Consider the following 25,819-nt stretch of genomic DNA (forward strand, 5'->3'; position numbering starts at 1 on the left):
TCACCATCATTTATTAAGTACTTGGTTTATTTTTACTAAAAAAGTTTAAAAGTACTCATACAAAAGATATATTCCCCTTTGAAAGATATTCAAGATAAATAAACACCAATATACATAAGATTCCTTAAGGTGCCCATCAATGGAAAGAAAACTAATTAAAACTTAGTTATTAAATACATTTACAACATCCATATTTTCACAGCATTATAGTATTACCCAGAAACCAACAGAAAAACCATATATGAAAGTGCCTTATTAATCATTGACAGAGTTTCCTAATTAGTGCTTTAGAAAATTACAGAAACCATTCTGCATATGTTCAGTACGTGGATAAGTCCTATAGTTTCACAGAAACAAATCTTTCAATCCTCCATTCACCTGTGAATGATGAGCCGTGACTGTAAGGTACAAATGTAAAAGAATCATTTTGCTTCCTACCATCAGTTTAAGTAAAGCCCCCTCAGCTCATGGAACAGGGCTGTCAAAAACACACTTCTTTCACGTTATGCCTAAACCGTCAAGGGATTGGCTTCAGGAATGTTGTGAACAGTCTTGCGTCGGCACAAGAACACTGTTATCCCAATAAATATACTGAGGATCAGCAGTACTCCGAGTCCCACTAAGGCATAGGCACCAAGGCCATAATCTAGATGGGAAGAGAGGGAAAAAAATGCATGTAATAATTGTGAGAAAGGGAAATGAACTGTGAATTCTGGCAATCAAACAGCAGCAAAGTACAGGAGATAGACACAATGAATCTGTTCATAAATGAACAGTGGGAATGACATCTCAGGTTCCAGTGACAGGTCATTGACCGAAATATTAACTTTAATGGATCCTGGCCTCCTCTAAATGTCCAGTCCTCTGGCTTTCTATGGCAAAATTAACCCAGTGAATGCTGGTGATTTATTTAAGTAGCTGCTCAGATCACTTTGGCACATATATCCATTTATCATTAGTCCAGGGCACTGCAACAGCCATGCCACATAAGACCTTACTACAAAAACACTAACTATTTGGTAAAGCTTCTTCAGCATCGCCTTTCAACACCCTCATTTCTACCTCCTCCATCAACAAGGTCATAAGGCACTTGGGAATGCTGCCGCTTACAAGTTAACCTCCAAGTCATGCAGCATCTTCCTTAGGAGATATATTACTGTTAGTTCAGTGTCACTGGGTTTAAATCATGGAACTCCTTACCAATGTAAGTAGCACAGGTACTGTCGCAGTTCAAAGAGTGGCACACCACCAACTTCTCAGGATAAGTTACTGATACACTAAAGGGTTGGTCTTGACCAAGGTGCCAATTTTGCAAAAATGCAAAAGGGTGGCCCTTTAGGAGAAACGTATCTTCTGGAGAAGTAATGGGTAATCTTAAACATTAATTTAGTTGGTGTTTAAATGTGTTGTGAAATGATCATCTTTAAAATGCCACCAATCGCCTCTGTCTGATGGTCTTAAAGACTGAAACATTTGATAATTTGGTAACTGAGAAAATAACCTGGTGCTGAAATTGGGCTCAGTTAAATTGAATAATTTCACAGGTACCACTACAGTTACTTCTTGATCCCCTCTATGTATCAGTCCTGCTGTGGGGCTTTCAACCTGAAATTATTCAAATGCATTTCTTTTAATTGCCATTAAATGGCAAGGATGCTATGGGGTGCCCAGGACCTCTTGAAACCAAGACTTCTTTTTACTTAAAATAAATTGAAAACTATCAGTGATGTTTCCCTTCACATATTGAAAGGTGTGCATGAACATCTCTGATAAATTTGGACTTGAACACAAAAAAAACTAGGCTGCATGGAATGTCACAGTGTTAACTTTCAGATGGGACACTACACGGACAATCCATCTGCTCTCTCAAATGGGCAAAACGTATCAAATTCATTATTCTGAAGCAGGGGAGTTACCACAGTCCTACCTGATACACTGATGTGAACATAGTTTATCTGGTCACTTTCACATTGGTGATTGTGGGAGCTTGCTGTGCACATGTCGGCTGCCGTGTTACCCACAATAGTGACCATACCTCTAAAGTACTTCATTGGCTACAAAGCCAATGTTTAACAACACTCTGAAAGGATCCTGAAATTTGCATTGTACATGCTATCTTTATTTTAGGAAGCAGAATAGAAAGTCTCAGGAAGGAAATACCTGAAAGAAAACCTTCTGAAGAATGTGTGCATTGGAATGAACTTTCTTGGCCGTTCTTATACAGTGATCTGATATAGGGTTGAATGGAGAAGCAGTAACTGAATCCTGGGTCAACATCCATTAATAGCACTTGACCTTTTACAATTTTAGTTTTCTGTTAAGAAATAAAAAAGTAATTATTAATGAGAACACAAGTGGCCTTCCTTAGTCTAGCGGTTAGCGTAACGCTATTACAGCACCAGAAACCCGGGTTCAATTCCTGCCGCTGTCTGTAAGGAGTCTGTACGTTCTCCCTGTGACTGCATGGGTTTCCTCTAGGTGCTCCGGTTTCCTCTCGCATTCCAAAGACGTACGGGTTAGGAAGTTGTGGGCATGCTATGTTGGCGCCAGAAATGTGGTGACACTTGCAGGCTGCCCCCAGAACACTCCACGCAAAAGATGTATTTCACTGTGTGTTTCCATGTACATGTGACTAATAAAGATCTATCTATCATCTCTTTTCCCTGTACATTGATGATGGTAATCATGGTATTTCTGCTCCCTTATAGCACCTAACAGTGTCATCACCTTGGCTACAATTTTCCCCCTGCTCTCACTTTCACGTGGTCCTTCTCTGACCCCTCCCTCCCCTTTATCTCCAAATCAGGGTTAGTGACCAACATCCACAGCAAGTCCATGGACTCCAATCTTCTCTACGCCTCTTCCTACCCTGCTTCTTGTAAGGACTCTATTCCATTCTCACAGCTTCTTCAGCACGGTTGTACCTGTTCTGATGACAGCACTTTCCACTGTAGAATGTGCATGGGACTGACCTGCCAGGCCTGTTTTCCTGCTCTGTCATTTGCAATTACTACATTCCTTTGTCTGTGTTCTTTTGTCTATGAGCTCACCCTCTAACCACTCCTATTGACCAGATAATCTTGTTTGTAGCTTATCCCCATGGTCACCTTGGTTTTACCCTATCAGAGACATCCCCCCCTTGCCCACCATCCCTGCAGTTTAACAAGATTCTGAACCTCTGAGGAGAGACTAAGGGAGCTAGGGCTTCAGTCTTTGGAGAGAAGGAGGATGAGGGGAGACATGATAGAGATATACAAAATATTAAGAGGAATAGATAGGGTAGACAGCCAGCGCCTCTTTCCCAGGGCACCAATGCTCAATACAAGAGGGCATGGCTGTAAAGTAATGGGTGGGAAGTTCAAGGGAGATATCAGAGGGAGGCTTTTTACCCAGAGAGTGGTTGGGGCATGGAATGCGCTGCCTGGGGTGGTGGTGGAGGCAGGTACAGTGGTCAAATTCAGGAGATTGTTAGATAAGCATATGGAGGAATTTAAAATAGAGGGATATGTGGGAGGAAGGGGTTAGATAGTCTTAGGTATGGTTTAAAGGTCGGCACAACATGGTGGGCCAAAGGGCCTGTATTGTTCTGTACTGTTCTATGGTTCTTTCTTCCCAGTTCTGACAAAAGGTCTTTGACCTGAAATGTTAACCCTGTTCCTCTTCCCATAGTTGTGACCTGACCTGACCCACGGAGTATTTCCAGTATTTTCTATTTTTATATTAGATTTCCAGCATCTGCAGGTTTTTTAATTTTCACTTTCCACATCAACGCTTTCAAGATGTTTTCCCTTTTCCTTAAGTAGGGCTTCCCCTCCACTTTAGTTGACTGGGCTTTAAACTGTATCTGTTCCATTTCCCAAATTTCTGTTCTCACCCCATCTCCTCCTACCCAGAGTAAGGATAGAATTCCCCGTCCTCGCCTTCCACCCCACAATATTCAACGGATTATCTTCTGTAATTTCTGCCATCTTCAATGAGATGCCACCTCCAAACATGACCTGCTTTCGCCTCCTCTTTCAACATTCTGAACGGATGGTTCCCTCCACAAATTCCACTCTTCCATCTCCAACATCCACTTCTTGTGCAACCATTCCCAATCTGTTCTCTATGGTTTTGGCCTTCTGCATCGTTCCAATGAAGTCCAATGTAAGCTCAAGAAAGAGCACCTCATCTTCCAGCCAGGTATATGGCAGCCCTTGTGGACCCAGCACTGAATTCAACAGTTTTTGATAACCAGCCTTTCCAGTTTTCCTCTTTCCATATACATTTCTGTTCCAACATTCCCTTTTACTTCCGATTTCTAGCAACTGTTTTGTCCTGTCTCACATAGTTCCAGCATTGTTTTCTCTCCCTCCTCTGTCCTTATCTATTTACATCTCCTACAGACAGATTACAGTTCTACTACCCTTCACCATCCTTTCTCAGCTGACACCAATCTGTGCCATCCACGTTCTTTTGTTTTTTTATCCTATCACAGACATTCTCTTTGTTTTCTCCAACCTTTCCCCTTCTGTGCAACTTAAACACGCTCATTTTCTACATTTTCCCAGTTCTGATGGAAAGTCATTGACCCGATACGTTTTTCTCTCTGCCTGTCTTGCAAAGTATTTCCATCATCTGCAGAGTTTTGCCTTTTTAATTGTTTATGTTGTCGTTTTGTTCTCAATGTATCCCTGGAGTATCTTTCAAATTTAAAAGAAACTTTGCACACACCTTGCCACTTGTGCGATCTTTCCAATAAAACACTTTGTACTCAAGTTCAGGTCCATAGATATCCCGGAGTGTTTTTGGAGTTTTATTTGAAAATCTGATGTGGGTCAGTGGATCTTCTATTGTCAATTGAATTTCAGTTTCATTTTTGACGATTTTGAAGCTTGCTTGTCCAATCTCAGCTAGAGTACAAAGAAAAGCCAACTTAATAAACAGAAAGAAACTTTCTAATAAGAATATTCCATCAGGGAGGAGGTACAGGAACCTGAAGAGCTACACTCAGTGATAAAGGAACAGCTTCTTCTCCTTCACCATCAGCTTTCTGAATGGTCCATGAACACTACCTCATTATTCCTTTTTTTTTGCACTACTTATTTCTGTAATGTATAGATTTTTATGTATTTGCACTGTACTGCTGCCGCAAAACACCAAATTTCACATCATATGTCAGTGACAATAGATCTGATTCTGATATAAAATAATATAGCATATTTGAACAATGTTATACATTTAATGTAACAGATACAATACAGGTATCAGTGTCATTCACTGTTTTATTCTAGAATAAATCTTGCTTTCCTCTCTTACAGTGACTCTCAGACTGTTACCTGTGGCTCAGTTTTATGTACTTACACCTCCAAATGCAAGGTCACAACAAGGTAGATTGTGTGACCTTGTACCTTATTGTCTACCTGCACTGCACTTCCCCTGTCGCTGTGACACTTTACTCTGTACTGTTATTGTTTTACCTGTACTACCTCAATGCACTCTGTACTAACTCGGTGTAACTGCACTGTGTAATGAATTGATCTGTACAATTTTTCACTGTACCTCGGTACAAGTGACAATAATAAACCAATACCAATACCAAATTGTAGCTTCAAAGTACTATTCTAAAAATTTGAACAAAAAGCTCTGGAGTTCATAATTCATGGACAATGTTGTCTTTATATTGTTATTGGATTGGATGCAACTCTTCATTACCTTTACATACTGTGAAAAGTTACACACTATTAATATTTTTATCACTGCCTTCTGCAGGATTTTATATAATAGAATGATAGCGCAGGACGTTCATTCCTCAAGCCTGTTCTGCCATTCTATGGTCTGTTGAACCTCAGCTTCAAAGTGGACAGCTTTGCTCTGAATTGGTCACCTACTGTGATCTATTCAAACTTTTTTTCTTAAAGTACTACTTTCACAGTGAATGCAGGTGATGGTGGCTATTGTTGAAAGCATCGTAGTACGAGAGCCGTTACGTTCCAAGAGTGCTCATGAGACTTACTGTCCTTCAACAGCTGGATCTCAGGAGATTTGGTGAAAGGAGGTTGTTCGTTTTCCTCTGTGATAGTGACATCAAAGCTTAGCACCTCTGCGAAATAGGTGGCATTTACGTTCTGCATCAGGCTGGTCAAGTCACAGCTTGTAGCTTCCATCTGGGTACATTCAGGCTTTTTTTTCCAGTCAGATTTCTTGCTATGAAAAATTGTTAATTCAATATTAAAATGAAAATAAGCATTGGGTTCCTGTCTGAAACAAAATTTAAAATCAACAGTTTATTGTTCAATGTACACAGCTTCCTCATTTCAGAAAACAGCAGCATACCAAACAGTCTGCAGGACCTGAGCTTTCTGTCACTGGAGTGGATGTTACTGAGGTTGCAAGGTTGTTAACCACGGAAGATTAATACATTTAATCCTCCTTCACACATCCCACCTCTCTTCCAACAGCTTCTTCTGATTACAAGCTGCGGAAGGTGTATACGCCTACCTCTTACTCTCACACCCATCTCTCCACACCAAAGCTCATAGAGTCATAGAGAGATACAGCACAGAATCAGAGCAATCAGCCCACAAATTCTGTGTCGACCATCAACCAAAGATCTGATGGCAAGATCCGGCCTATAAATGGAGTATGCTTGACAATGACAATAAGTTGCATTTTTGTAGCTCCTTTAATGTGGTGGGATGCTTCAAAAGTGGTCAAAATCTAATCATCGAGTCCAACACCATTTCACGGTATTGAACACATGCTCATGGAGCTGATACAGGCAAAATACTTGTGGTGTGGAAAGAAATGGAACTAATTAATGCACCACAGAGCAGAATGTATCCACAGGGTAATTTAGTGAGAGCTCTCCGGCTTCTTACATCGAAGAAATTGAAATAATATTTCCTGTTGGGCTGGGTAATGTTCAGCTCATGGATAGGCTCCTGTTAGCATTGGATTTGGTATTTTATTCTGATTCCTGGTGGGGAAGGAATCTCTTGGCATGTTTTAAGTAATGTATCATAGAAATAAATATAACAGGAAGAGGCCATGTTGGTCATTGTGCCCCTGTGGTTGTCTAGCCCAATCCAATTTCCCAGCTGGGGTCAGGGCCTCACTGCTTGAAATGGGCGTGAAGGCAGGAAGTCATATCACATTTAAAAAGTACATTGAATTGCACGTGAAGTGCTGTTCTATTCAAGATTATATGGAACAGCACTTCCAGTGCATATCAAGGTACTTTTTTAAATGTGATGTGGGTTTCTGCCTTCACCAACATTTCGAGCAGCGAGTTCCAGATCTCAGAGTACCCTTTGGATAAAAAAAACCTTCCAAATGAATCAATTCAAACTCTAATGTTAAACATTTCCTCAGAAATTAAGGAATGCTTAAACCCCAAACATAACACAATTTTCATAGGAAATTTCACCCGCTTTTATTTTTAGCTGAGATATTGTGATAAAATGTTCTTTCAGCATGATAGAAAAGATTAGCCCTTGAAACAATTGCACACTATTTTACTTGTCGGTGATAGTTCATTATCTGACTGGATCTACATAAATAACCTTGTCAAGTACAGAAATGCAGATTTTAATTTATGGAGAAACAAAGGACTGCAGATGCTGGAATCTAGATGAAAAACACAATGATGCTGGGGGGACTCAACTGGATGATGCCTGGCCTGCTGAGTTCCTGCAGCATCATCGTGTTTTTCATCTTAATTTATGGACTTTGTCAATTCTACTTTCTATTAATACACCTTGTTAGAATTAAATGCTACATTTTCAAAGACAGATAGAAGGAATTTAGAGAAAGTCATTGGGTGAATGCATTGTTATCGTGATCACAGCTTTGGGCCTTGATCAATGCCCATATTGATCACCATCAGTACTTCTTTACTTGTGATAAATCCAAGAAAATGTACACATGGTCTACTTCTGCCTCAAAGATTCTTTGACTTCTCCCTGTGTGGTTCTGAGATGTGGACATAGCAGGTACCTGAAGGCACTTGAATTCCCACCAATGCTGTTTCTACAAAATCGTCCAAATGCACGAGCCAGACAGGTAAACCAAGATCAGAGTGCTCTCCCAGGCCAACGTCCCCAGGATCAAGGCTCTGATCTACCAACTCCAGTGGGATGGCTACATTGTACAAGGAGATTTCCGAAAGGACAGAGGAAACCCTTCAAGGGTATTCTTGAATCCTCCTTGGAAGCAGAGTAATACCCTCAAGGAAATCATTGGCCCCTCACTCAAAGTGGAGAAGGTGCATCCAGGAAGGAACAGAGCACATCAGGTGTCTATGTGGGAGCACAAAGAGGCCTTTTACAAACAACGTCCCAAATGATCCACCCACTCACCCCATCAATCACCCCGCCCTACCTTTTCCCAAGTCTGAGGACCCCTCAAAATCCACAAAACCGGAGTGGAAACAAGTCACCGTCAATCCAAAGAAACTGCTTCAGAGGAAGGCTTCCTTTCACTGGTTCTGCTGCTTTGTGGTAAATTGCTCAAATTTCAAGAGCTCTTGAGCAATGTTTCTTACGTTGTGCAATGTCCACGTGATTCCATTCAGTGCACAAAGGCTGCACCTTTCTACATAGTAATCATGCTGCTAGTGTCTATGTTTTAGCTCAGCCTGGCATTGCGTAGCAGACTGCTAAAAGAGGGAGTTTAAATATTCATGGGCTGGATGGGTAGGTAGGAGACATAAGGCCTCTATTTAATAATCACTGGACAATATTTTGTCTACCAGAGATGGTTTTGGTTTTCACAGGAAAAGGGAGTGAATTGCAAAATTTGATTTTAAAAGACCTTGATTCCCACTTAATAAATTGGAGTTTAGCTTCAGTCACCATGCAACAGTGGCTCCAGTTGTGGAACTATATCCAAAGAGTTGGCTATTCTCCAGTACATTTCTACATTACCACTTGCCGGCATAGGTTGGTTCAATTAATAATAGCAGTAGCGCTACAACTGGGCCCAGGAACAGAAAGGAAAGAAAGGATGTCAGACCATCTGTAGCTGACGTCCGTCTCGGAGCCCATGCTGGGCAAGGTCCATTTGTGAGAACTTTAATGGCAGAGTGAAGCCAAGTGGTGATGCACAGTGCACAGAGGAAAATGGTAACTAGGGGAGGTGCTCCAGAGCTACTGGCTCCTTTGGTACCTTATCACCAGCGTATGATGCTAATGAGTGAGGAAGGCCACAATACAAGTACAAGTCAATGTCTTCTAGCTCCTGTCTTGCAGTTGTTTCCGGTCCCACCAGTTTGGCTGAGGCTGGTTAGAATACAATGTTTCCTCCCAAGTTGACTCAGTGGACACCAATGTCCCTGTTATCTTCACTCACCAGCAAAACTGCTGAGACTACCAGGGAGCAAGTGGGTTAGTGCTTGTGCCTTGCTAACTATAGAATTTAGATCAGAGAAGGAGAAAGGCTATCTTACTTCCATGTTTCAAAGGCTTTCTGCCATTGACACTGGAACCGTTTGCAAATACAACCTGATAACAGCAAGTAAAATGAACTACTCTCTCACATATAATAAAAACTGAAAATGCTGGAGACACTCAGCAGTCAGGTAGCATCTGTGGAAAGAGAAACCATCAATGTTTCAGGCTGGGATCCTTCATCAAAACTGACAAAGGGAAAAATAGTCTGGGTAGCAGAGAAGGCAGGGGAGCTCGATGGCTGGAACAGAGGGAATTTTTCTGCAAGTGTGAAATGATGTGGCAGTTTAGGGAGTTTTGTCAGTGTAATGTTGTATAGTCAGTGTAATTTGTTTTTTATTTACAGCGTGGTAACAGGCCCTTTCGGCCCAACGAGTCCGCGCCGCCCATTTTAAACCCCAAAATTAACCTACCCATACATCTTTCGAATGTGGGAGGAAACCGGAGCACCCAGAGGAAACCCACAGGAGAACGTACAAACTCCTTACAGACAGCGATGGGAATTGAACCCTGATCGCTGGCACTGTAATAGCATTACACTAACTGCTACGCTACCGTGCTGCCCCAATGTAATAACCACTACATTACCACCTGCTCTTTTCTTCTTCATAACCTTATCTAACCTCCCTTTAAATACTTCTGTGCTACTTGCTTTAAGTACTCCCAATAGTACTTCCTAATTCTCAGAACTCACTGGTCTCTGATTTCACTATTTCACTTTTGGTGTGTATTATATAATAAAGGCCCATTTTGCTCTTCTCTACAAGAGAAAAGAGACCCATCTTCTCCTGATAGAAATGACCACAGTTTTGTGGTATCACTCATGTAATTTTAATCTGCAGACTCTTACTGATCCTGTACCATCATATTGTTGTAAAACTAAATATGACTTCTGGTGTCTGAATATTAAGAAGATTAAGAAATGACCACAGTTTTGTGGTATCACTCATGTAATTTTAATCTGCAGACTCTTACTGATCCTGTACCATCATATTGTTGTAAAACTAAATATGACTTCTGGTGTCTGAATATTAAGAAGATTTTTTGCAAACAGCATTGCGAGTAAAGATTACAGAAGGAACATTGTAACACTGTTCTGTGAATGGATGAGTCACAGTAAATTTCATACTACAAGTGTTTCATCAACAAGAATGTTTTACTTCCAGCTAAGCCCGTTTAGTTTACTTCTAAACATTTGAATATCCTCACAGAAATGCTGGTGTTTGAGCAATGATAAACCTCTCATACTTTACCCTTACAGGCCCTAGGAATGGTTAAGCTTTAGACAGTAAATCTTAGTATTTGTTCATTGTCATATAGACATTAGGAGAGATAACCTTGGTTTATATTTCTTTCTCATGGACACTGCCATTAATGATTAGTTGCTTGCCATTGCTTACATTGAGATCAGCTGAACAAATATCATGGATTAATCTGAAGAAGATTTTGCTATGTGTGTCTAAGAATCAGAGATTTTACACTTTGACAAATCAGCCTTAGCTTTAAACTAAAGAAAACAGCAATTAACTGGTTAAATAACCACAGCAAAAAAAATCAAGTATTTAGTCTCTTCAGCTGTACTGAACAGAGATAATCAGAAAAAGGAATGCTGTTTCACAGGAAGAGATGTTAGTGGGAGTAATCTAAGGGTTGGCCAATTAGATTTTGATGAGCATCTTAAGGGGAGGGAGGTGAAGAGAGAGGTATTTTGGGATCGAATTTGGAAGGATGATGCTGACAACAATGTTGGAGTGAAGAACTGAGGGAAATTCACTCCAGGAGAATCAGAATCAGGTTTATTATCACTGACATATGATGTGAAATTTGTTGTTTTGCAGCAGCAGTACAGTGCCAAGACATAAAAATCTGTAAATTACAAAACTAAGTATATAGTGCAAAAAAAAGGAATAATGAAGTGGTGTTGGTGGGTTCATGGATTGTTCAGAAATCTGATGGCAGACGGGAAGAAGCTGTCCCTGAATCATTGAGTGTGGGTCTTCAGGCTCCTGTACCTCCTCCCTGATGGTAGTAATGAGAAGAGGGCATGTCCTGGATGGTGGGGGTCCTTCATGATAGATGCCACGTTCTTGAAGTGCCGCCTCTTGAAGATGTCCTTGAGGGTGGGGAGGGTTGTGCCCATGGAGTGATGGAGATGAAGAGAATGGTGGAGGGTGGAGGATGGAGGGGATGTTGGGGAGGTGGTTAAACTCCCTCTAATGTGCTGGAGGAAGTTAGGTATGAAGAGAAGTAATTTCTAACTATATCATGTTTAAACTTGGAAAAAATTAGGAGTGGTACTGTTGATCCTTTGCTTAAATTTGAAGGTATTTGGAGTCCATTTATTCAATATTTTCACATGATATAGATCCCCTTGTAATAACCTTTCAACTTAGAGGAACGGAGTTGACGACATAATATTGCTCTGTTTCTACTAAGAAATTTTAGTCCAGTTTTTTTTCTGTTTGTTTTTTTTCTAGAAATTTTTTTTTGTTTAGCTTAGTTTGGTTTGACATATTGTTTATAATTTTTCTTATTGATTTGGGGATTTTTTTTTCTTTCTTTTATATTTATATAATAAATCTTTTTCTTTCTTTTATACTATATTCATTTACTAAAAGATCGTTGGATCTACAGATTTTATTGTTCTTTATGATTATCCATGCTATGATTGGTCTCCTGATCTCTTTGTGTTACATGTATAAACATTGATGTTATATATTAATCTATATTAATTTGAAAACTAATAAAAAGATTGAAAAAGAAAAAAAAGAAAAGAAAGTAATTTCTGATTCTTAGATGTGCATGTTTAGCTGATCTCAGTGTATGCAATGGCAGGCAATTAATTATAGACTGCAGAGCCATGGGGACAAAATATAAGCCAATGTTATCTCTCCTAATCTCTCTATAACAATGAATGAAAACTGAGATTTATTATCCAAACTTTACTCATTCCTAGCGGCCGTATGGGTGAAGTATGATCGGTTTACCGTTGCTCAAATACCAGCATCTCTGCGGAGAAATTTGAGCCTTTAGATGTTTTTTAACCACAGGGATTTGGAGGTTTAAATTGGAGGTGTTGGGCAACCTACAATTAAATGTGTGGAGAAAAATCAAAAGTGAATGGGATTTGTCCAGGACAGAACAGGTGCGCTGATGCTTATGAAAAGATAAACTGGTTGAATTTTGGAAAAGTCAAGCCGAGAAGTAACTAGATAAGATTTCTTTATTAGTCACATGTACATTGAAACACACAGTGAAATCCATCTTTTGCGTAGAGTGTTCTGGGGACAGCCTGCAAGTGTCGCCACGCTGCCAGCGCCAACGTAGCATGTCCACAACTTCCTAACCCATACGCCTTTGGAATGAAGAAACCGGAGCACCCAGAGGAAACCCATGCAGACACAGGGAGAACATACAAAGTCCTTACAGACAGCATCGGGAATTGAACCCGGGTTGCTAACGCTGTAATAGCGTTACGCTAACCGCGACACTACCATGTCTGCCCTAAGGCTTGGATGATGGTTACGTAGCCAAACTTACATCGAGAAACACATTTAATTCATGGTAAACCAATAATGAACTGACATTGACTAAAAATTGACCAAAATTTCCATCCCATCATGCCACAAGGAAACAGAGGACCGTTTATAAAATAACTTTTAAAACTGGTTGTGAGTTGAAGATTCCACAAAATGAATTCAATCACAAACAGGACTAACCCAAGGACACAAGTTACTTATCTGTTTTCTCCACAGAACTATTGTGGTATAACTGTGTACAGATTTCCACATCAATAGATAAGTGATCACTAAAGTAGGAACTTCTCAAGGTCCTGATAAACTCAGAATTCTTCCCTCTCTAAACAACTTCTGTGAAAATTTATGGCAAGGATTAATTCAATCAGTCAATGCGTGGATATAGACGAGCTTAAGAGGGAGGCAGATACATCAATCAGTTATCAAAGGAGTGATTTTTCTATTATAAGAAGCATCGGGCAACTTGTACGGGACAGCAGACGAGATTAATCATCCATGGAGATGGGAATAAACTCCTTTGAGTGCTTACTGGGGTGAGCTGCATTCAGAATCAGTTTCAGAGAAATACATTCAGGTTGGTGTTCAAAGGGACTTGTGTATCCTTGCAAGTTAACATGCAGATACAGCAAGCCTTTCAATTTGTTATGACTTAAAAATACTCAGTGTTTCTAGTTCTTTTTTAAAAGCAAAGTGCGTGATCTTACATTTTTCCACAGCACATTCTAACTCCCATGTCCTTGTCTGTTCACTTTGCCTGGGCACCTCACTGAATGTGTCTGACAACCTGCACTGTTGTTACCTTTAGCTCCAGACAGCGGATTTGTGGCCTGCCCCAAACGTCTGGTTGGGACAGTGGTGATCTACCTTGGGACACTGTCCTGGCAGGGATGATCAGAGATTGTGTCTGTGGCAGCAAAGCACTTTTTGATGTGCAGTCTCGGCTGAATTCATTATTCAAAGACGTTGCACTCGCACTAATTATTGAAACTGGTAAAGGAGACAACTGTCGGACCTTACTTACATCCCTTTTATGCATCAATCTAACATCAGCAGTTAATTGTGGCAATGAAGCATTAAACATTTGCTCAAAAAACAATCTTCTAAACTCTTTAGTATTTCATGAATATCACTGATTGTCCACAGTAACACTGTCCGACCAATGGAAACAACTATCCAGTGTTTATCTATTCAAACTCTTTCATTCCTGAAGGTTTGTTTCTATTAGTCCCTTGCTGATGGATTTAGTTTCTGTTGCTGCTCAATTTATAATTGCAGAGACAATATTAACAACACCTATTTGTGAAGTAGGTTTTATTTAAACTCGTCTTTATGGCTAGATCATTGTGGGTACTTAATTAGGAAGTAGATAGTTTTTGAAAAGTGAGAGAATTGAGGCAATGGGGAACTGGCACAAATGAGAAGCTGAAGTGTGGAGTTGATATTGAATGGTGGGGCAAGTCTTGAGGGGCCGAGTGGCCTACTCCTTTCTTTTTATGCAAGGAAAGGTGCTGCTTCCTGCATTTTCTTGGTGTTGCCACACAGCTGAGAACAGTTACAATGGACAAGCCACATCATCTAGCCTGACACTAGACTCCCAAATTGGACACTTTATTCCAAGCACTATCACAGGAACACACTATCAGGCAGAGAAAGGACAAAAATTCAAAGATGTGTTCAAACAAAATGAAACATCCCCACTGACTCCTGGGAACCTTTGGTTCACTTATAAGATATCAGTTCTATAAGGCACTTTTTGATGGAAATGTTTCGAACTCATACATCTACACAAACTCTTACAACAGCAACAAAATCACCACTCTGGAAAATTGACTGCCATTCTACCCCAAGCCAATCATTAGAATCACGACTGCAGCATCGAGCACTTTGATTCACTGCTGCAGTTACTTGATGCAATAAAACATCAGACAGACAAAGTTCACGTACAGGCAATTAGACTCAGCCTGCACTGTTGAACAGGCATTAATCCACTTAAAATGAATTCAGCAGCTACATCAAACGTCGAACACAACAAAAGCACATTCAGCCTTTCAGAAGTGCTGGCCTCATGAATACAGTTAACACTAGCCTCAGACCTCCTGCTGAAGTAGTTAGAAACACGCTTTGAAGAAAAAGTTTCTAAAAAGAGCTGATGCATTTACTTATGAAATTGCAATCTAACAAAAATGCTTTGAAACCACTCCTTGCTTAATCTCTGCCCTATTGTTTCAGCACTATTGCCACACTGCATTCTGGGCTTTGGCTCTTTGCTCCAGCTTTTCAGCTGAAAAGTAGATCGTGAAGAAAAGCAGGACAGAGAGGGTGGGAGATGGGGCTGGGGGAGGGGACGGTGGCCAAGGGAAGGGAACTGGAGCCTGGAGAGAGGGGAAGGATTACTGGGGAGAAAGTTAGGTTTAATGTGAGAGGGGGAGGAGTTTAAAGGAAATTTACAAGGCAGGATTTTTTTTTAAACATAGAGAGTGGTAGGTGCCTAAAACATGCCACCAGCAAGGTGGTAGAAGCAAACAGAGGGGATAGAGGGATATGGACCTTGTGGAATTATGCGACTGGTTCAGATTGGCATCATGGTCAGCACAGACATTGAGGGCTGAAAGGCCTATTCCTGTGCTGTACTGTTCTAATGTTCTAATTGCCTTTGGTTGTTAGTGTTCCACATATGTGAGAGCACTGGCTGTGGGCTACACACATTTTGTTATGTTGACTGACTGCTGTGGGGAGAAGGATTGACTAAGCAGATGGCCGATACTCTCAAATAGGTGTGGCACTAGCACCCACAGAGGAAGTCTCCACCCACCAATGAATGTTTAATAGTAATCTTCCAGGCTTTATTGTGTAAACCTGGTATCCACTCCATCATCATCTGATCCAGATAATAATTGCAATGTATTGTTTGCACAGGACCATTGCAATCAAACAATTTGTAATTGCTTTGAGGTTCAGGTGACCCTGGTTTTGAAGTGTAGTCATTGTAGATTAAGCAGTTTCCCATTGATTCTGTGGACAAGCTCCACTCCTGCAGGAAGTTTGTTGAAGGTAAGGTGCTACATTACAACAAGGAAGGTTAAGGAAAGTTTCAGGGCAATGACACAGCTTTGTTTGAAACCAGTCTTCCTTGAGATTGGTTCTGTTGTAAACCTGTTGCATAGGATCATGTCTAGCATGCCGTCATGAAGCAAAGGTAAATTGGAGATGAATTTCTGTGCACAGCCAAATTTGAGGAGGGTGCTCCACAGCCCCCCCCCCCCCAACTGATGAAATCAAAGGCTTTAATGAGTTTGGAAAAGGCCAAGTGTAGTGGCTGGTTCTGCTTCCTGCAATTTCTTGGAGTTACCACACAGTTGAGAACAGTTACAATGGACAAACCACATCTTTCTTATGCCTGACAGTAGACTCTCAAAATAGACACTTGATTCCAAGTACTATCATAGACTCAGAGTTATACAGTACGGAAATGCCAACCAAGATGTCTATCCGAGCTAGTCCCAATTACACAGGAAGACCTTACCAAACAGAGAGGAAAAGATTCAAGGATATGCTCAAAGTCTCCTTGAAGAAATGAAACTTCTCCACTGACTCCTGGGAACCCTTGATTTATGACCACTCAAAGCAGAGAACAAGTATTCGGGATTGTATTGAGATCTTCAAGTCCATGCACTGCGAGCATACAGATGCTCTGTGTAAATAGCAGAACAGCATACCAACTCACAAAATATTCATCAGGCACCTCCTGCCCTGTTGACAGAAGCACCCGTGGCTCCCACACTGGCCTCATCAGCTATTTCAGAACCCACCAACCCAGAGTAGGACAAGTTATCCTTAATCCAAGGGTACTGCCAAAGAGAGAGCATTCCTGATCTCCTTAAATACTGAAGTCAGAAAATAGCTACAAACTACTGTGCATCTTAAAGCTTCCTTTGAATTTTCTATTGGGTTTATTACTAATTTCCTTTTATAATGACCTTTTTATTTTGGTATGCTCTATGAGTAATGTTGTCCCTATGCAGCTACACTGCCGAACAATTTCATTATCTTGCAGACTTTAATCAGCATTTTTCTCTGGAAAAAAATAACCCCAGGCTGCCCAGCCTTTCACATTAAGCAACACCTCCCACCACTATGTGAAACTTCTTCTTGCCTCCTTATCCTGTCTGCAATATTGAGACAATATACTGCACAGAGCACTGCACAGTTTAAGCAAGGCTCAATCAAGAATTACTTGCTTTTCAATTCAATTACTTTAAAAAGTGAAATCCAGTGCTTTGTTTGGTTCACGACACACATATCAACCTGCAACACCGCTTGCAATGATTTGTGTATTTGTTCCCCTAAATGTGCCATCTTTCCTTACAGCACAGAAGGAAGCCACTTGGCCCATCCGATCCATGCCTGCTCACAGAGCAATGTCATTCCCTGCTAACTTTCCCTGTAACCTATTCTCCCTACATTTGTATCAATTCTAACACCCACCTACACTACATACCATTTACTATGGGCAATTAATTGACCAGTCGGGTCAATGGGAAACCAGAGCACCCAAAAGAAATGCACAGGGTCATAGGAAGAACATGCAAACTCCACCCAGCACCAGAGATCTGGATTGAACCCGAGTCGGTGGAGCTTTGAGGCAGCAGCTCTCTGTGTTGTGCCTCTGTACCACACTTACCTTTCCAATCAGATTCTCATTATCCAAGCAGCATGTGACCTCCTAATCTTCTTACCAAAATGTACTTGCTCATACTTCTGAAAGGCCAATTCCTGGTTTATTGTCTTCCTGCATTTTGTTGCCACCCTGCCATGTTTAATCATGTTGCCCAATGACACAAGCTTCAAGTTTTAAAAATCGCACTCCTGATTCCAGAGTGCAAATATAAACAGGGAATAGCAGTCACAGTATAGAACATAGAACACTAGAGCACAGCACAGGCCCTTCGGACTACAATGTTCTGCCAACATTTTATCCTGCACTAATATCTATCTAACCCCTCCCTCCCAAATGTTAACACTTCCCTCCATTTCTCTATCATTCATGTGGCTATCCAAGAGTCTCTTAAACGTCCCTACTGTATCTGCCCCCACCACCTCTGCTGGCAGTGCGTTCCATACACCTACCACTGTCTGTGTAAAAAAAACTTAACTCTGACATCCCCCTTATACCTGCCTCCACTCACCTTAAAATTATGCCCCCTCATGTTAGCCATTTTCACCCTGGGAAAAGGTCTCTGACTGTCCACTCGCTCTATGCCTCTTATCATCTTGTACACCTCTATCAGGTCACCTCTCCTCCTCCTTCTCTCCAAAGAGAAAAGCCCCAGCTCACTCAACCTATCCTGATAAGACATGCTCTCCAATCCAGGCAGCATCCTGGCAAATCTCCTCTGCACCCTCTCTAAAGCTTTCACATCCTTCCTATAATGAGTTGACCAGAACTGAGCAATATGTCCAGTGGAACACCACTTCACACCTTTTGCAGCCTGTGTGGCTTCCCTTAGCATTTGCCTTCAGTTTCCAGCCTTTGACCATCCATTCTGCCACCAGTTCCTGCACTTTGTACACTCTGATCTTACTGTCCAGTACCTCATTGAAAATCCAAGGAAGTTACATCTACCACATTATCTTCGTCTGTTCTTCCTGTTATTTCTGTAAAGAACCCAATAAAATTGGTCAAGTGCAACATTCCTTGTCTAAATCCCTACTGCTGACTCTGTGTTATTTCTGGTTTCTAGATACTTTTCCATTACTTCTTTATGTAAAGATTCCATTACATTTCCTGCCAATGATGTCGAAGTTAAACAGATTTGTAGCTCCCTGGACTTGTTTTCTTGTCTCTTTTAAATACAGTAAACACAGTAACTTTAGTTTGTCCCCTGGCTACATTCCCATTTCTAATGGATAACAGTACCATTGCTGTCTCAACCACAACATTATCCTTAACATGTCTGCTCAAGACAATTTAACTTTGAAACTTGTGGCCAAACCAGTAGAACAAGTTGAGGGATCAAGTTGCAAATGCTCCACTTCAGCCACAGCTCGAGGGTTGCGTTCAATTCTGTTTGCCAAGAAACAATTCAATAATTGAAGTACAACGTAGAGGCAAGCCACCAGCATTCTGGGCCAGAGTTATGGAGAAGGATGGAAAAAGGGACCTTATAGAACATGAAACATAGAACATTACAGCACAGGAACAGACCCTTTGGCCCACAATGTTGTGCCGACCTAACTAAATTAATAACCAAATGCCCACACAATGTCCATACCCCTCCATTTCCTGCTCATTCATGTGCCTATCCAAGAGCCTCTTGAATGCCTCTATTGTATCTGCCTCCACCACCACCTCGGCAACACATTCCAGGCACCCACCACTTCCTGGATAAAACACTTGCCCCGCACATCTCCTTTGAATTTACCCCCCTCACCTTAAATGTATGCCCTCTGGTATTAGACATTTCTACCCTGGGATAAAGATATTGGCTGTCTCCTCAATCTATGCCTCTCAATCTTATAAACCTCCATCAGATCTCTCCTCAGCCTCCACCGCTCCAGAGAAAACAACCAAGTTTATCCAACCTCCCCTTATAGCACATGCCTTCGAATCCAGGCAGCATCCTGGTAAACCTCTTCTGCACCCTCTCCAAAGCCTCTATATCCTTTCTTTAATGGGGCGACCAGAATTGAATGCAAAACTTATGATCTTATTTAGAATAAGGTAGTTTTTAGAGCAAGTTATAGAGGGAGGTACAGACTTAAGCTACCAATGGATAAATGTAGGATTGATATCAGAAAGACTTTTCCCCACACAAAAGATATTTGTTGCCCAGGTTTCAAGATCAAGTTGTGGAGGCAAGAAACCTGGAAGGAATAATTACATGCTCCAGTGGGTAAGACAGAAATACTGGAGTCTTTCTGGATGAATGCTCTAAATGACTGAAACATTGGGAATAAAGGTGAATTCAGGGATCAGTTTAGACATGTTGCAGATCTTTGAAGAGTGAGACTGCATGTTGAATCCTGAATCTCTCCTGGTTTCTTCTGTCTACTCACTGGTGATGCAGGTTTTTGTGTGCACCAGCAGAGACCGGAATGTCCTGACTTGTTGCCAATGCCACACAGTCATATAGGAAGCACCCTATATAGCTGTGCCCACGATAATCAGTGGTGTTAATATACAGCACCAGTGAGCTCAGTATTCCCATGATTTAATGGTGCTGTCAGTTACCCCACATGTGCCTCTGTGTGGATGTTGGCAGAAGGAGAACCAGATTACTTTTCCAGCAACAGTGAGACTGAGGAGAATCCAGATTTGTGCTGGAACCTCTGGAAATTTATAAAAAAAAATAGTACTGGGAACTTCAGAAGAAACTCCACAGCCATGTGTACACATTGAACATCATGGCTGTATAGGTGTCAAGTCAACTCATTATTTCATGACCTCAGGAGTTGCTGACAAAGAAACTTCCCACGTGTGGCAAGTGCAGAACCCAAAAGGAAGGCTAACATGCAACCCCTTGCAGAGGACATTCTAGATGTGTTGTAGGATTCCTCTTGATTTTATGTAATGTTCTTTATCTTAACTTCCCCATTGCTTCTCAGCGATAATACACTATAAAATTGGGCCATTGGGTCTCTTGGTCTCATTCAGCAGAGCCAGTCCTTACACATTTGCTTTCCCTCTTGATTTGCAAAGGGCTTTTGCATAGGAATCTGCTGTCAGCAAAACTCTTGAGATTAAAAAAACAGCACCCTTTTGGATTTGTATGTTCAGCATAAGCAGATTGGCATCTCTATTGTTAATGAGCAGCTTCAAGTCTGAACCAGACTGCTGGTCAGACTATTGAAATCAATGCCAGTTCAGGGACAGAATGTAAGTAAGGTGATAGGAATTAGAGAGAAAGAGGGGTAACAAGGGCAAAAGGGAAATGTCTCATTTTTATTCTTACCACATTTCCAACAATAATTACAGCCTGGAAGAAAGATCTCCGTGACTGAAGAAGTTTATTTTAAACACCAAGAAGATCATTTAGCAGTGATTAAGACATCCCTTTATTAAAAATTCACATACTGAAATAAACAGGCCACGCTTTTTTGACATGGGAAGTAAGAATCTAGTATGTCAGTATCGCAACCTTGTGGAATCCATGCTGTTAATGTTGAGAGTCCCAACATGATTTCAGTATTACACAGCCTCTGGAGGAGCAGAGCAATTCAAACACTGAATTCCTGAGTTCTGTGTTTAAATGCGCGTGTGTGCAGCACATGAAAATTGCTCAACAACCAACATTTTAATAAGTTTATTACAGCAATTTTGAACTACAAGGTGTGACTCCCAATTGTGTACAATGTTAACCTCAGCCAGTTCTATGTCATAACATCCTGTTTGTCTTCAACCTTGAATGTAGTAGGTTATAAGAGATAGAGAATACCTGTGTCATGAAACAATGGAAGTCTTGTGATAGACTTAATTGATTGCCAAACAAAGCTGTGTATCCATTGGAATTGAAAGGTAAAGCCGAGTCAGAGTAGTGTGGGAGTGCAGTTATTTGGTAACTGAAATCATGTTTAATTTTCAAGGTAGTCCCTCAGGACTTGCACTGCCCTCAAATTTTATTGCCAAGTCTAGTTGGGTGGATTCTTAGAGATCTCATTATATGCTCTCCCCTACCTCCAACCACTGTCTAGCTAAACAACCAAAGCCCACCCACCTGTTGCCAAGAGGTTTAAGGACAGAAGTGTCTGAAGGAAATTATTTGAAAAATCCATTTTAAAGGATCCTATGATATTTTAAACAGTTTTGTTATTTGTTGTAGTATCCTGGGGATTAACCTTTAATGCCTGAGAATTTGCAATTCCACCTGAAGCCCACTTTAGGAGTACGCTTCCTTCAAACCATTATTTCTGAGCATAAATATTTCAGAGCGTCAGAGGCCAAGGGGAGACCTGATACAAGTTTATAAAACTATGAGAAGCAATAGGTAGGGTAGACAGTCAGAATCCTTTTCCCAGGGTAGAAATGTTGAATACTCAAGGGCATAGCTTTAAGGTGAGAGGGGGAAAGTTTAAAAGATGTGTAGCACAAGTTTTTTTTTTACACAGAGGGTGGTGGGTGCTTGGAACATGCTGATGGGGGTAGTGGTGGAAGCAGAAATGATAGTCACGTTTAAGCAGCTTTTAGATGGGCACGTGAATATGCAGCAGGGATTTGGATCATGTGCAGGCAGAAGGGATTAGTTTAATTTGGCATCATGTTCGGCACAGACGTATGTTCTGTGAATCTCATGAAGTTTACACTGAATCCTGTTCACAATGCATGAATATAATCCAAGGATTTAGAGGAAAACACTGCAACTGTGATTTTCTTTAAATCCTTTTGGAACAGTTCACTCGCCACAATGTTGGCTCACGACATCAATAGGTTGACGTATGTAACGTGATAGTTTGCAAATCACTCAACACATTTTACTGTCTTCCAACTACTGCTCAGAGAACTGGGCTTGCTCCATGAGCTCTGTACTTCCTATAGGAATGATTTACTTACTCAGTCAATCTCACTGTGTACACCACGTTTTCTGAAGTCTTTTCCCATTGTAGTGTTGTGCGGAAATTGAATGATTTCCACTTTACGTTAGTAACAGGTTTCAACAAAGTGCCTGAAGGTGTAATAAAAAAAAGACAATTCTTCATTCATCCAAGAACATTCACAAAACTGGTCAGTTTCCTCTTCCTCATAGGAGCAAGAGTTTAACAGTGAATTAGTGTAAGAGCTCAAAGGCCTAATGTTTAATTTACATTAACTTAAGCAAATAAATTATAAATTATAAACCCATAAGGGCTCTTTATTGTCTTCCAGATACACAGTGAAAAATACAACTTGAATGTTAAACATCTTTACGTCAGATGGATGTGATTTTACTGTTTTGTAATCAAAAAGCAAAAAAATTCTGTGGATGCTGCAAATCTGCAACAAAATAGAAAATGATGGAAATACTCAGTAGGTCAGGCTGCATCTGTGGAGAAACAACATCAGGTTGATGACTTTTCAGCAGGTAGATAACCTTTTGCCTGATAAGATGTCACTGGCCTGTCGTATTCGCTCTGCTTCTCCTCCCCTCCATGATGCTGCCTGACCTGCTGGGTATTTCCAACATTGTCTGCTTTTATCACTATTTTGGCTAATGTATTGCAACATCACAGTCCAAGTATCAAACATTACACCTCATAAAACACTTACCTGTTTAGTCATAGAGTAACCTGCATTGCTTTCCCTTCCCATTCCTGCACTGTTATCCCATGGCCCTCTCCTCGGCCCCTCCAGTTCTATGTTGCTCCTCGGGATTTCAATCTGTTTGTAACTTGCCAAAAAATTGTCAGCTTTGACTCTGAGATGAGTTTCCAACCACATGAGCTCAGCTTTACTATTTCCACTAGCCTACCCACACCTCTCCCCCCCCCCCCCATGCCTCAGCTCACTTCCTGCTGAAATCTCCCTCTGTGCTATTGTTACCTCTAAACTCGACTATTCAACATACTCCTGGCTGACTTCCCTCCGTGAACTTGATTCCCTCTGAACTTCCGCTGCCTGTAATCCAACTTGCTCCATGTTCTGTCCATCCATCACCTGTGTGCTCACTGACCTACACCATTCCCACTACAACACAACCTGGATTTGAAAACTCTCATTCTTGTTCACAGACCCCTCCATGCCCTCGACATTTCCTATCTAGTTCTCAGCTAGTTTTATAACACGATGAAATGTCTGTGTTCTTCCAATTCTGGCCTTCTGCACATCCTTGATGCTATTGGTTCCACCAATGCCAGCGACACATTCACTGAGCAGCACCCAATCTCGGGAATTCCTTCCATACATGCTCAATCCCCCTACCCTTCCTTGCGTGTTTGCAATGCTCTTTAAAACCAACCCTTCTACCAAGCTTTTGGTCACATCTCCTAATATATTCTTGTGATCCTTGCTTGTTAACGTTGCAACCAAGCACCTTGGTTCATTTCACCGCAGTGAAACTGCTGGTATGGCGTCCTTGTACACCTAAGAGACCACGGGCTGCACGTTTATGAAGATGCCATCAGCTACAAGTCCCACACTTCAGACTTATTTCCGGCTGCGGGAGTGTACGGGGAAAACAGTGCATGCTCTGGATACTACCGAACAGGTGAGTGCACTGAAGTGTATAATGTTTCATACAGTGGGCGCGGTGTCACTATCGAATAACCAAATTATACAAACAGAAAATGCTGGAAATCTATTCCTTCACCGTCGCCACATCTCAGTCGCGCCGCTCCCTCCCCAACTGCTGCGGGAACACCTTCCCCAGAAGCCTTCCAGAAGGTGGTTCACCACCTTCTTAAGGGGAACCGCACAATTAATCGCTAACCAATTATGCCCACACCTTGTGTATGGATAAAAGTTATGTGGATAGATAGAGCGTTGTTGCTCTATAACAGCAGTCAGAATGTATACATTACGGTGCATTTTTTTTAATCTAAGGAGAACCTGAACATCGCCCGAATTTGACTTGAATATGACCGGCGCTTCTACTAAGATCGCTCGGGCTCTTCACTCTCAGACCCCGCAGGCAACAGAGGGTCTGATTACACGTTGTTCTGTAAACTTCTTTTTAAAAACACAAAGTTTTCCTTTTAAAGAATTTTCTTTTAAAAACACTAAGTTGCCAGCCAATGAACCACAACTGATTTTTTTCCGTCTCAAACTACTTCTTCCATTCTCCTTTGATTTAAATGCACAATCGTGGACAACCGTAACACGATTAAATAGTTATATACGCAGCTGTGCTGTGTGTTCATTCACGGGCAAATCATTAAACGCGGTTGCGATAGGAGCATCGGACCCCGCACAGTTTGACCACATTACCTGAAGCGGGCCCAAAGTGAAGGCAAAGAATGACAAATCCCAAAGCAATGACACGGCAGTCCATGATGAGAGGAAGGGAAAGGGAGGGCGCTGTTAAAAAGCTGGGCAGGCGGCAGCGATTCTCTCCACAGGTGTCAGGTAACTTTCTGCCCGTGTTGGTGGTCTAATCGAGATGAAGTGCGGTCAGCCAGTCCTCCCAAGTCTGTCGTACAGTTCCACGCAACCTCTTCCAAAACTGCTCCCCATTGCAAGCCTGCCCAGACTAAAAAATGCTCAGAAATGCAGCGGGCAGCCCCCTTTTCCCGGGGTAGCCAATGGGAGGAGAGATCTGCCAGTCCTTGCCCCTCCTCTCCCAGCCATAGTTTGTTGGGAACTGCGATAATCGCCTCTTCCAGCAGCGCAGGAGCCGCGGTGTCCTCAGACTGAGCGCCCGCCCCGTTCACCTGGGCTGTACAGGTGATGGGACAAGGCGTGTCCATCGTGATTCACTTCCTTGTGTTCTGGTGGTTTCCAGCATGAAGGAAGGGAATATTGAGAATGGACCTTTCAGAAAACGTAAAACGTCCTCAACAAACTTCTTGAAATGTCTTTACCAACCAATAATACTGAAACACACACAGCGCGGAAGGAAGTATCGCCTGCGTTGTCTCTATAACCACAGAGGCTCATTGGATTATTCCATAATCTTTCACAATTATATGCGTTAAAAGTGACGGAATCTGTGGCAACCTCTCTTTTTAGTCAAGGCTTCCGGTTCTAATCAACCTCTGTGCAAAATATTCTTGCACTGTACAAAATATTCTTGCATTACCCTTGCACTTGCACAAAATATTCTTGCATTGCGATAATAAACCTGATTCTGATTCTAATTCTGACTTTGTCGTTGCATATTAACGAAAATAGTAATTTCATCATCGAATGGAAACAGGACTTCTCTAACCTCCTTATCAAAAACTATC

The 25,819-nt window shown here is 41.4% G+C and overlaps 1 protein-coding gene across 1 annotated transcript; it reads right to left on the bottom strand.

The window, feature by feature from the left end:
* On the bottom strand, positions 1–25,266 carry f3a (coagulation factor IIIa). Its single transcript, XM_052012069.1, has 6 exons — positions 24,861–25,266; positions 22,512–22,623; positions 5,996–6,186; positions 4,714–4,892; positions 2,161–2,314; positions 1–646 (listed from the first exon to the last, which is right to left on the bottom strand). Exons 1-6 carry the CDS (start codon positions 24,922–24,924, stop codon positions 510–512), a joined length of 837 nt encoding a protein of 278 aa, XP_051868029.1. The 5' UTR covers positions 24,925–25,266; the 3' UTR covers positions 1–509.
* Between the last annotated feature and the right edge of the window lie 553 nt (positions 25,267–25,819).

Source organism: Pristis pectinata, chromosome 3, assembly GCF_009764475.1.
Source record: "Pristis pectinata isolate sPriPec2 chromosome 3, sPriPec2.1.pri, whole genome shotgun sequence".
In the NCBI taxonomy this organism is placed as follows: Eukaryota; Metazoa; Chordata; class Chondrichthyes; order Rhinopristiformes; family Pristidae; genus Pristis; species Pristis pectinata.